The sequence below is a fragment of the Lepus europaeus genome, chromosome 9 (assembly GCF_033115175.1).
Source record: "Lepus europaeus isolate LE1 chromosome 9, mLepTim1.pri, whole genome shotgun sequence".
Taxonomy (NCBI): domain Eukaryota; kingdom Metazoa; phylum Chordata; class Mammalia; order Lagomorpha; family Leporidae; genus Lepus; species Lepus europaeus.
Window position 1 is genome coordinate 116096136 of NC_084835.1, and position 13624 is coordinate 116109759.

Here is a 13624-nt window from a genome sequence, read left to right on the forward strand (position 1 = left end):
GCAGGCAAAACCACCAGTCTGCCCGAGTTAACCAGTTTTCTGCTGTGTTTAGTTAATCTGCTCCAAAGTGATTCACATACATTGTGTCATGTAAAGGTCCCAAGTCTGGGCAATTGCTATGATCTCCATTTTTACAGCTAAGGCAACTGGAACTTTCAAGTTAAAATTAATTTTTTCTGTATCTTGTTAAAAGCTGAATGTTACTGGGGATATTGGCTAGACAAGACATTCAGGTATACTTGACAAGTATTTTTTGCTCAATTATTTACCTAGCTATTGCACTGCATAAATAGAAGGCAGTTCTAATACTTTAGCTCCTCATACTAATTTAGCATACATGTAAGCATTATCTCAATCTACATACTTCCAGAAACAAACTTCCTATCAGATGAGATTTTGTATCTCTTGATGGAAATGTCTACATGGATGGTCAACCAAAGCCTCCAAACAACATGACGTTAGTTTTCATTGGGCTGATTTAAATAACAGCTTCCCAGTCCTATAGGAAGAAAATTTAATTTTGATTTGTTACTTTCCCTGAACTAACTACCTGTTTATGAAACTTTTCTTAGAAAAGTCTCTAATATTTTTCCACTGTTATTTATATTTCTCTACCCCAGTTCGTTGTTCCATGTTTTTTTACCTTGAAAACTGTTGTATGTTTTTATTTGAAATCTGTTTTAAATGAGACTTCATTCCATCCACTACCGATTGGATTCATCTTAAAAAGCATGGTTTTGAGGCCAGTGCTGTGACATAGTGGGTAAAACCTCCATCTGCAGTACCAGCATTTGATATGGGTGCCAGTGGAGTCCCAGCTGCTCCACTTCCGATGCAGCTTTCTACTATGGCCTGGCAAAGCTGCAGAGGATAGCCCAAGTGCTTAGGCTCTGACACCCCCATGGGAGACCCAGAAAAAGCTCCTGGCTCCTGCATTTGGACCAGCCCTGCTCCAGCCATTGTGGCCATTTGGGGAGTGAACCAGCTGATGGAAGACCTCTCTCTTTCTCTCTCTCTGCCTCTGCCTCACTGTAACTCTGTCTTTCAAATAAATAAATAAATCTTTAAAAAAGCAACATGATTTGTGTAGTTTTATTCTTTCCTAAAAACTTGGCACTCAGTTGCTTATGGCCCAAATCTCAAGAGCCTTAGCATGATATTTAGCAAACTCTTCTAATCTGTATTCAAAATTCATCTCCAAAAAATCTCATGTTTTTCACTCACTCTCCCTCCCTCCCTTCTTCCTTCTCTCCTTCCCTCCTTCCCTCTCTCTCTCTCTCTCTCAAACACACACATATACACACACATACACACACAAGTAGGTACTTCAAAAACTTCATGGAAAATGGAATTAAAAGAAAGATTTATTTTCATGTAAAAATTTTTGAAATCTATGCACTTTTTCCATAATATGCACTTTTAAAGATTTATTTGTTTATTTTAGAGGCAGAGTTACAGACAGACAGAAGGAGAGACAGAGAGGTCTTCCATCCACTGGTTCACTCCCCCAGTGGCCACAGTGGCCAGAGCTGGACAGAGCTGAAGCCAGGAGCCAGGTCTCCCATGTGGGTTCAGGGACCCAAGTACTTGGGCTATTTTCCACTGCCTTCCCAGGCCATTATCAGGGAATTGGATCAGAAGTAGAGCAGCCAGGACTCGAACTGGAGCCCATACGGGGTGCTGATGTCTCAGGTGGACACAACCTACTATGCCACAGTGCCAGCCCCCATAATATGCATTTATTATGAACTTTTGGAAGATTTTTTTTTATTTATATTTTTTTCTTTGACAGGCAGAGTGGATAGTGAGAGAGAGAGACAGAGAGAAAGGTCTTCCTTTTGCCGTTGGTTCACCCTCCAATGGCCGCTGCGGCCAGCACATCGCACTGATCCGAAACCAGGAGACAGGTGCTTCTCCTGGTCTCCCATGCGGGTGCAGGGCCCAAGCACTTGGGCCATCCTCCACTGCACTCCCGGGCCATAGCAGAGAGCTGGCCTGGAAGAGGGGCAACCGGGATAGAATCCGGCGCCCCGAACGGGACTAGAACCCGGTGTGCCGGCGCCGCAAGGCAGAGGATTAGCCTGTTAAGCCACGGCGCCGGCCTGGAAGATTTTTTTGTACATTTAGAGTGCACTATTGCGGCTTAATGTCCTGTTTTTATCTTGCTTTCTCAGTAAAGTTTCTATCTTCCTTTTCACCTATGGCCTTTTTGCTATGATGCTTCGTTCTGTAAAATAGATTCCCAAAAGTGACAACCAGGGACCCTGGATGCTGAAGTACATTTTACTTGGGAAGTGGATTCTGAAAGAGCAGCATAGAGGTAGGGAATTAGGGAATTCATCTGGGTCTCCCATGTGGCTGCAGGACCCAAGCACTTGGACCATCTTCCACTGCTTTCACAGGCACATTAGCAAGGAACTGAATCAGAAGTGGAGCAACTGGCATGCAAACCAGTGCCCATATGCGATGCCAGTGCTTTGGGCAGTGGCCCTACCTGCTCCACCACAGTGCCAGCCCTTGCAGCATTGTTAAATCAACTGCATATATGACTGCCAAGGGACTCTGAGCAAATTGTTTTCCAATTGTTCAGGTCCTTCTCCCTCTTAAACACAGTTTTATATAGACTGTGTATTGAATTTCATGTTTTCTACAAGTAAATGCACCATTATTATGCACATTTGAAATGATAGATGCAGAAACCTCTAATTTTCTATGGATTTTAAAGAAATTAAAATAATGGAATAACACACATAATGATACTTTTAAGTTCCTATATGTCATTTTGCTTTGCCTTCATGTGAATATGTATGATTCATTTTACCAGGCTCTCATTAGATGATTTTAAGTTATATGAAAGTGTATTTTAGTTTTGTCAGCTTTCCACAAACAAAATCATTTAAGCAGCCAATATTCGATGCATCAGAAGCACAATTAGCTTTAGGTAGAAATCAATATCCTCACTTATAAGAGCATAAGCTAATGCATGAGTTCATAAGTCACATACAAATTTTAAGGCCTTATATCAAATGTTTCTCATCATTAGACACTGAGTTAGTAGCTACTGAATTACAGTCTGGTAGGAAAAATAAATTCTAGTGTTCTCTAGCACAGAAGGCTGACTATAGTTTTCAACAATTTATATATCTCAGAATAGCTAAAGGAGAGGAGTTTGAAGTTTCTCAATACAGATAAATGCTAATTACCCTGATGTGATCATTAAACATTGTAATAAATGTATCAAGTTATCTCACTGGACCCCATAAATGTATACAATTATAATTTCAATTAAATCATCTTAAAATTTATTTATTTATTTATTTATTTGTAGGGCAGGTTTACAGGGAGAGATAGGGAGAGACAGAGATGGATATTTTCCATATGCTGGTTCATCCACAAATGGCCACAGTGGTCAAGGCGTGACCAGGGTGAAACCAGGAGCTTGGGTACCATCTGGGTCTTCCACATCATTGGCAGGACCCCAAGTAGTTGGGCCACCTTCTGCTGCTTTCCCAGGTGTATTAGCAGAGAGTGGGTTGGAAGTGGAGCAGCCGGGTTCAAAGCAGTGCTCATATGGCATGCTGCCTTAGTAGGTAATGGCTTGACCTGCTGTGCTACAATACAGTCCCCATCAATTAAAAATTTTAAGAGATGAAGTCAATCTTTTTGAGAAATCCATACAATTCCATCAAAACCATAAGTGTACAAAACATTAAAAATGATTATTAAATATCAAGATCTGATATTATTCAGATTCCTTATAAAAAAAATCGATGAACTTTACTTACAGTCCAGTTGTATAGCTTTAGAATTACAGAGGATTACATGCTAACAAATAATCCACAGTAGAACTTTATATTTTTTATGCATTTAGTTTCCTCTCATCTTTTTCCATACTAGAATAAGATACAGCACATCATTGTTATTGTGTGTTTCTACCATTAAAATATATTAGAATAAGATTTCCTCTAAAGTCCATATGGATATTTTCTATTCTGCTAATTCTTGCTTCAGATGCAAGTCATTAACTCTTCAAATGAACATTCATTTTGTATGCCCTCCAATTATACATCTACAAGCAAGTTAAAGGGAATATAGGTATTCTAGACAACAGCATCAAATACATGGGATTCTGGTGTGCGATCTCAAGTGCTTTGGTCATTTACTATTATTACGTGGAAGAGAAAATAGAAGTAAGCAAGGTACCATCACTTTTCCTTTCTGATCACAAATTCAGCAAGAAATGCCTGTGCAGTGTCAAAGGCCACGGCTTTGAAAATTAAAGAAGAAATCCATCTTTCTCTAGGAAGTAACATAGGGATCATGATGTTCTGAATTAATGTATTAAAATGTCAAAGAATTTGAGAAATCTGGAAGGCTATTTCTGATGTGATTAAAGCTAGACATGCAATACTGTTTTGATGAAATGAAAGTGTAGGAATAGTGTACAATTAGGCTGTGCATAGGCAGTTTGCATAGTCACTCAGACTAAGTAGAGAAGATAATTCCTTCAGCACAGGATTACAGAATTGGCAGGTGAATTAGTAGAGCAAAGGTGTGTGAAGAAGTAACCTTTAGTAGGTACTTGGCAAACATGAATCCCTTTCAATTTAAACTGATTAAACATATGTTTGCATTAATGAAACAGTGCCTCTTCTTCTAAAAATGAAAATCAGATTTCATTTTCATTTTTATTAAAATGAACATAATCAGAATATGTTTGCCTATGAATCTGGCTTTGCATGCATTGTATGCAGGCGCTTTCTCAAATCTTATGTGCTGAGGAAAGGCCAGGTCTGCAAACCTTGGTTGTAAGCAGGGTTCCCCAGTGCCCCAGATATGCATTGGAACTCTGGGAATAAATCTTCCTTGATATTTAAAAGTGATTTAAAAATTCTAGAATATCTCCTCTTCCTCATTGAGATTTCTCTCATCTCATCACTTAGTTACATCTACCTTATTTTTAAAAGAATTATTGATTTATTCAAAAGGCAGAGAAGGAGAGAAAGAGAGAGAGAGAGAGAGAGAGAGATCTTCCTTCTGTTGGTTCACTCCCCAAATGCTCTCAAAACCAGGACTTGGCCAGACTGAAGCCAGGAGCCAGGAACTCCATCCAGGTCTTCTTCATGAATGGCAGCAGCCCAAGCACAAGGGTCATCATATGCTCTCTTCCTTGGTGCATTAGCAGGAAGCTGTATCAGGTGCCAAGTAGCTGGGATTCCAACCAGCACACTGATATGGATTGCTACCATCACAAGTGGTGGCTTAACCTACTGTGCCACAACACAGGCCCAGTACATCTACCTTCTTAAAATACTTGTAGTCATTGGCAAAAGTAAGCTCACTAGAATTGGCATAAATCAGGAGCCTCAAACTTTATGCTTAATCAACAGCAGCTGGAATGATTCTTAAACCCCCAGATTGCTGGACCCAGCCCTTGCGATTCAGCTTCAGTAGGTGTTGGATAATATTCCCAAGGGCTTTTCTTCGTGCTGATGTGGACACTGCTCACTTATTAATACCCACCTACCTCCTGGGCCTGAGAATAAGTTAACCTTCTCTGAGCAAATGTCCAGGCAGTACAGCATGAATGTTAAGACTCTGCTTATAAGGTTCAAGGAAGAGTAGGGGAAGAAACAGCAGAGGAAACTCTTCTGGAACTACTGATTCACAGTGAACCTGCGTGGAGAGCATGGGAGCCCAAGTTCAGGACACCAGCGGCAGAAACAACACACCAGCACTGGAACACCAGGTGAGCCGAACCTCAATAGCCAGAGACACCAGCGGGCAAGCGGAAAGAGGAGACTAAAGGGAACGAGGCTTGAAAATCCATGGGGAAAAGTTCACCAGGCTAACTAGAAGAGAGAGAGAGAGAGAGAAAAAAAGTGACCGATATGGACACGAGTTTCTCTCTCTATGCTCACCTCTCAAAGGCAAGCAAGACAAAGAGCAGGTGCCATTTTGGACATACGTCATAAGCAGGGCGACCTCAGGTCTGCACCGACCCTGAGCCTAGCAGAAAAACCTGACTCTGGGGGGAGGGGTGAAATAACAGGAGATTAGGATCTAACTTGGCAACCCAGTGGGAGACTGCAGGAGAACTGGAGCCCACACTGAGGGCAGCAGAGATTCCCTGTGTGGTCCTTGGGAAAGAGCTTCCAATCTCTGGCTCTTGTGGGTATATCATTCGCCTGCTAAATACCTCCAATTCCGTTCAGCTGTGTGGAATTACTTCCCTTCTGGATAAAAAAAAAAAAAAGAATGAAAGAAAGATAGATTTACCACGCCTAACCTGGGAGTGTCATCTTTGGCACACCCTCAACCCTGAGGAACCAAACAGAGCTCTCAGGCCACACTCATCTCAAGCCTCTAAGGCTCCATCGAAAGCAGACAGTCCACATAATCTAGAGCCATAGTATAACAAGAAAAAACACCACAGTGAAGAAACCAAATATCTCCAACATGCCAAACAACAAACGCAAAAACCGAGGTAACAAGAACAAGGAAGACACTATGACGCCCCAAATGAAAAAGACACCCCAATTCAAGATTATGAAGATGATGAGATCAAAGAAATGCAAGAAGTGGATCTCAAAAAATTGATAAGAACATTAAGAAGTTCTCAAAAACAAATTCTTGAACTACAGAAATCCTTAATGGACAAGATAGAAAATCTCTCTCATGAAAACAAAATATTAATGAGGAATCAAAATGAAATGAAACAACTAGTAGAACAAGAAACTGTGATAGTGATGAGAAATCATAATGAAATGAAGAATTCAATAGATCAAATGACAAACACATTAGAGAGCCTTAAAAATAGAATGAGCGAAGCAGAAGAGAGAATATTGGACGTAGAAGACAGAGAACAGGAAAGGAAGCAGGCAAACCAAAGAAAAGAAGAGGAAATTAGAAATCTAAAAAATATTGTTGGGAATCTACAGGATACTATTAAAAAAACCTAACATTCAGGTTCTAGGAGTTCCTGAAGGCATGGAGAGGGGGAAAGGATTAGAAGGCCTTTTTAGTGAGATACTAGCAGAAAATTTCCCAGGTTTGGAGAAGGACAGAGACATCTTAGTACAGGAAGCTTATAGAACCCCTAATAAACATGACCAAAAGAGATCCTCACCATGACATGTTGTAATCAAACTCACCGCAGTGAAACATAAAGAAAAGATCCTAAAATGTGCAAGAGAGAAATGTCAGATTACTCTCAGAGGATCTCCAATTAGACTCACAGCTGACTTCTCATCAGAAACCCTACAAGCTAGGAGGGAATGGCGAGACATAGCCCAGGTACTAAGAGAGAAAAACTGCCAGCCCAGAATATTATATCCTGCAAACTCTCATTTGTGAATGAAGGTGAAATTAAGACTTTTCATAGCAAACAGAAATTGAAAGAATTTGTCGCCACTCATCCAGCCCTGCAAAAGATGCTTAAAGATGTGTTATACACAGAAACACAGAAACACAGTCATCAGTATGAAAGAAGGTAAAGGAAGGAAACCTCACAGCAAAAGATCACAGGAAGCTCAATTTCTCTTTGACGTAGAATTAAAATCTGATGCTCTGTTAAATCAATGTGTTAAAGTAATCTATTATGTTCTCTTGATGTCTGTTAAATTCTAATTGTTCAAAAAAGCTGAATTTTTATTAAGAGCTATGGGTTATTTAAATATGTGCTTATTTTCAAAGATTTGAATAATCACCTGGAACAATGATCAAATTTGGTCTATATTATGTCATGATTTTAAGGAATCTTATTTCAACCAGATATTTTGGATTTTGAGCCTTCTTGGCATTCTTGACAGGCATTCAAAAAATCAAAGTTTCAAACAATCTGGTCTCTAAAATTTCCAGTAAATCTTGGACTTTGGTTTTTCCAGTTTGGGCCCAACTGAAAAAATCGAAGGACCTATGTCTCTCATCTTATAGAGACACCAGCTAATCGGGCTATTTGCATTATATTAGAAATACTGTCAAGATGTGACATGGTACTAAATTTTTAGTTTTTATAATGGAAAATGCTATTAATACAAATGTTTGAGAATTAAAAAGTCTAATGATCTTGTGTTACTAGACATGATAGTTATCTTAATGAGAAAGCCCCAGAGGCCTAAAGGGTTAAATACTTGTAAAATCCTATAGGTGCTTTCAAGAATACTGTGAAGTAAGCAAGTGCCTCTTGTTGGTTGATGAATTTATAATTTTAAACATGGCATCTTAAAGTCTTTTGTCATCCACAGTTATATATGATTTGCTGCTCATAAAACTAAAGCGTTGTTGGTTCTGTGTTTAGCTGTCCTCCTATAGGTTCCTATGGACTTTTTCCAGCCACTTTTATTGTATTCAGTACTTTGGGATGGCTCTGTAAACAGATGAAGCCAATAATGTATTAATAGTACCAACTGAGAGAAAGTATGGTTAACTGAGGTTACTAAAAACAAAAAGCAATTCAAATCAATTGGCAATCTACAAAAAGAGTTAAAGATTTTAAAAGCTATTATTAAAATTGCTATATTGGTCTATTATGTTATGTTAAATGTGTGTACATATTGTATGTCCACATGGGGAAATTTTATTAAGAGTTTTATTTTAAATGGCTTATAGATAAGATTGTCCATAAATTTAAGCTGCTAAAATCAATCAAAGATACATTTTAATTTGTGGGACCTGAATCTGTGTATCATATGTTTTAAACTTGTTGGTAGAAAGAAATTAAAAACATTTTATATGTTTGTGCTTAAGTTTATAGGTTAAACAAACTACCCCATGTTAGATATTTCAGAGGTGTTTTCAAATACATGATTCTTAAAATGTATAGAAGACATTGGACCTTCTGGTAAATGTTTTCTTAAGTTGTTATCTAATGGTTGAAACTGTTTGCTAAGTATTCATGTAATATTGCTATTGTCAGCAAGCGATCTAGGACTTGCTCCTTCATTTCTCTATTCTGAGCCCAACTTTTTCTTTCATTTCTCTATTCTCTTCAAGGTAGGAAACTAATTCTATTATGAAGGAATCTGTAGGATGCACAATTTAATCTTTAGACCTTATAAAAGAGATGGCTAACATTTTTCTGTAATAGCATAGCCAAAATAAGAGCTTAAATTATAATCTCATAGCTAGATTTACCTCGCCATCAGCGAAGTAAACAGTAAGTAGAAAAAACCTCCCTTTCAGACCAAAGGGAAAGAAAGTTTTAAAGTGAGAATATAATTTTCCTCATGGGCATTGTCTACCTTAGAAAAACTACTACAGAACATGCCTGTGACTATAGACTTGTAGTTCAGGCCACTAAAGATTAGAGATGGGACTTGGGCACTCCCTTGACTTCCATCCTCTGGTCTGCTTTAACACAAACCAGGAGGAAAAGAAAGTTAGGCTTCAGAAGCAATGGGTGGCAGGCCTATTAATGGCTGATCTGTACAGTGATCTGCCCTCAAGGAGACCCAACAGGCCAGTCCACTGCAGTGGCTTTCAAAGTGGTAAGCCTGGGCTTCAGCAGAAGTCAGCTTGTGAAGAGCCCTGGCAGCTCTGCCAAGAGTTGGATCACTGGAAATGGACCTGCCCTGGAGTCGAAGGATGCCCAGGTCAGAGCCACAGATCTTATTGTCTCTAAGCTGAAAAGCCCTTTACTCAGCCCAACTTCCAAAGTGACCACTGCAGCTGAGGGGATGGCCAGGTAGGGTCAGCAACATTGCAGGCAGAACTGTAAATTTCTTGTTAGAGATGCCCCCTGCCTTTACCTGGCCAGCTCTCCTCCCAGGCCAGCCAAGTAACGAAAGTCAACAGAGTGCCTTCCCCTAGGAGGTTCACACCTCCCTTAGGATGTAGCCCATTTGAAGAAATAGATAGGTCTGGGCCTCTTAACTTAAAAGGCCTAAAGCCCAACCAATTATTATCAAGCCCCTTCTGTCAGGTTCTATTTGCCTCTCAATCAGAAAACTTAATTGTAGCTTAGACAGCACCTTAGCTTCTCTAATAATGACTCTGTCCTTTGTTCTAGACCCTGTCTAGCGCACTTGGGCCTCATTCCTTCGTAATCATAACCTCTACTCTACCTCCAATGGCTTTACTCCCAACCTGTGTGTACTGATGGTCCTCTTCCCCACTTAATGCTGTATAATTGTTCAGACCTGGTTAATGCCACTCTTATGATCATTGGTTACTATCCTCACCCTTTTATGACCTTGTCTAAATATGATCAGAGTCAGCGAACTTGGAAGGCTTCCATAGCCTTGGCAACTCATGACGACAGCCTAGGGTGGTTACTGGCACCATAAACTAGAGTGTCAGTTTGTTGGGTCAACAACAGGAGTCACTGTGCACTTGCTCCTCATGTGGGATCTCTGTCCTTAATGTGCTGTACATTTTGATTTAATGCTATAACTAGTACTCAAACAGTATGTTTCACTTTGTGTTTCTATGTGGGTGCAAACTATTGAAATCTTTACTTAATATATACTAAATTGATCTTCTGTATATAAAGAGAATTGAAAATGAATCTTGATGTGAATGAAAGGGGAGAGGGGAGGGTTGCGGATGGGAGGGAAGTTATGGGAGGGGGAAGCTATTGTAATCCATAAGCTGTACATTGGGAATTTATATTCATTAAATAAAAGTTAAAAAATAAATTTAAAAAAGTCAAAAAAAGAGGATAATGTTAACAGTGGCGATGAAATGTATGTACGCACAAGAAATTACATGACAGTGTTCAGTTAAGTAACATTGAATTCGAGCCACTGTAATTTAAATATCATCTGCAAATATTCCATGAATTGATAGTTTCTCCCCTATTTTTAGTGAAATTGGGTATTTTCCCATGTTAAAATGTAGTCTGTTTTCTTTCCCATAAATTCTATTCCTTTAAATTGTATATCCAGTGAGTTTATGAAGACTTGATGTGATTCTTTGCACAGTAGCAAAATTGTCTCTGACTACTCTTTCTGTGTATAACATATTTTATTATTTCATTCTATTATATTTGAATCGTGTACTTATTGTGATTACATTCATCATTTTATGAACTCATGACTTGAGATCATACTTAGGAAAATCTACTTGGTGATTAAAGACAAACACAAATATTTTTTTCTTCTATTATTTTCTAGTCTTTCCTTTTTTTTAACTTTTGGATCTGTGATTCTTCAGTACTAGTATTACTCTTGATATAGATGTAAAAATAGATCCCATTTTCACTGTGGTACACTATGCATCATAGATTAGTACCATTCCTTGCACCTCCACTTGTCAAGTACTATGTTAGTCTTTTTCAGGCAATCAAACAAATATTCTTTGCTCTCATTATAGTATTATGAGATAAGGAGGATCTAGAGGTAATATATTTTTCTTTACAGTTTAGATAAAGTAATTCTCTAGGGTGACATCACTGTTGATTTTACTTTGCAGCTTTTAACTATAATTAAAAAAAATCTTTATTAGTAATCTAAGGTCAATGGTTGTAACCTGTTAATTCATATCATGTGTGGTGGTAAGTATAACAAAATTGATTGGCAGTCCAATCACTTTGTGATGGATTTATGTTTCTTTCCCACATGAGTGCCCGTTACTTTAGATCTCTGCTATGGTCTCATAAGAAGCAGCAGGTGACCACATGATTATAGCAGCCCAAATCTTTCCCCTTCAGAAAAAGTATTAAAAGCATATAGTGGATTGACATTTAATACTTCTGCTGACTGAATAGATAAGCAGCTGTTTTTCATATTTTATTATATTTTCATTCTACATTTCTGAAAATATGATTTTCTCTTTTAGAAAACATAGATTAAAAACTGTTTTTCTGTATAGTGGCATAAGATCATTTACTCTACACCAGAATCTGATGATATATTTTAGCCATGTACAAATACTCTTCTTTTTAGAGTTATGTACTAATTAAATATTTAGTTACAGAAATTTTAGAGTTGAAGACAAAAGGATTGACTCTTCTGAATTCTTCCTAAACTGTTTTTCTTTTTGTCAAAAAAGCTGCTATTCTTCTGACTTTGTCAGAGTGGACTATAGATCATGTGATCCCTGTTTTCTCTTGAAAGGAACTGTTGGACCTTCAGCATGCCTACTACAAACTGAGCAGACAATACCAGGCAAAAATGGCAGAGCTGACTCATGCAAACCACCTGGTAGATCAACACGAGGCGGAAGAAAAGAAACTGAGATTTCAAGTGGAGGAGTTGAAACAGGGACTCATCCAGAAAGAAGCCGAGGTACTTTATGAGTGAGGGCATGCTGAACAGCCTCAAAGTAGCATATTACAGCATATGGAAATCATTTCTCTTTAATAATATATGGCATTCAATGGGTTAAAATCTTTGCATTTTAATGACTAAAATCATTTTTAAATGTTAAGAAGCAAAAGGATTATAAGAATAATGTGCACATTTGTGTTGTTGAGTATTTCTGAGTATACTCCATAGCTTCCTTGTTTTAGCATAGTCCTTTGTGTGTATTTCTCTAAACATGGGCACACTATCATTAATGCTGATCATTTTATTTTATTTTAAAACTTAAGCATATATCAGAGAAATGTGATATATATGTGTGATGATATGTATTATCCCCAGGGTTCTGTGGTGTTTAAGGAAATTTAGGTATTTCATTTTGTCCTGTAAGATCAACTAGTTAATGCCTTTTGGAATATAGGGGATATTTTAGAAATTTCTGGAAAGTAGACATCACATTGTAACATCCTGACAGCACACCTGTGACTAGGGTGTAGATTCAGTTGCAGTTACAAACAACAAAGAGAGTTGTTTAAAAAAAAAAAAGTCTCAAATGTCAGTGTGATTGTGGGGCTGTCACCACATGGCAGTACTTATGTCAGATGGTGTTCCCGCCACTGCATCTGTTCCTGTTGGACAACTTTTGAGGCAAAAAACATTAGTTCCCTGGATAGAAAGATTGTTTTCATATGATGCCAAACAATTGGAAATCTAAAAAAAAAGCTGAATTATTTTTTCATGGAGTAATTTCATAATAGAACACATTTCATATTCCGAATATTAGTTTTTAATCAACACTATTATAATTGAGCAAACTTGATTTCCTTCTCTTGAAGCATCACATAGAAAATGGAATCATTCCAGCAATGAGACTCATGTATTTCCCTCAGTTCTTGCAATGCTATTTTGTCTACAGCTTCTATTCTCTCCAGGCCTCTTTTCTATAAAGATGTGAATGCACTGTGGAAGGATATTCATTTGTGTGGGTACTGCCCTGGAGTATAGTAGAAAGGCTCAGGAGAATGTTTCTAGGTTTTTGTTTGTCCAGAATCCTTATTCTTGTGAAGTTTTAACATGCAAGTGTTTGTTGGGGATCGGTAGTAAAAGAACCTTTGAATTGGTCAATACAGGTTTTAAGAAGTTGCAACTATCAGTAGCAATATGGTAATGTTTTCTCGGGCTTGTGGAATACTAGTCCTCAAAGATTTGATTCAAGAGTCTAATGGAATAAATTTAAAAATTAGCAATTAAAAAGATAAAAAGAGATTGAAAAAATAATAGATTAATCTGTGTTCTTAAGGATACTCCTCCATGTAGGGTTACAGGAGAATACTTCAAAAAGTACATGGAGGCCAGTGCCATGGCTCAACAGGCTAATCCTC

The 13624-nt window shown here is 38.1% G+C and overlaps 1 protein-coding gene across 3 annotated transcripts in view; it reads left to right on the forward strand.

Moving 5' to 3' along the window:
• The window catches only part of CCDC102B (coiled-coil domain containing 102B), a 402878-nt gene that overhangs the window by 284162 nt on the left and 105092 nt on the right, over positions 1-13624 (forward strand). For all 3 annotated transcript variants that reach the window (XM_062200306.1, XM_062200307.1, XM_062200308.1), the window contains one exon: positions 12057-12227. In XM_062200306.1, coding sequence (XP_062056290.1) covers positions 12057-12227 — 171 coding nt within the window. The remainder of the gene's footprint in view (positions 1-12056; positions 12228-13624) is intronic.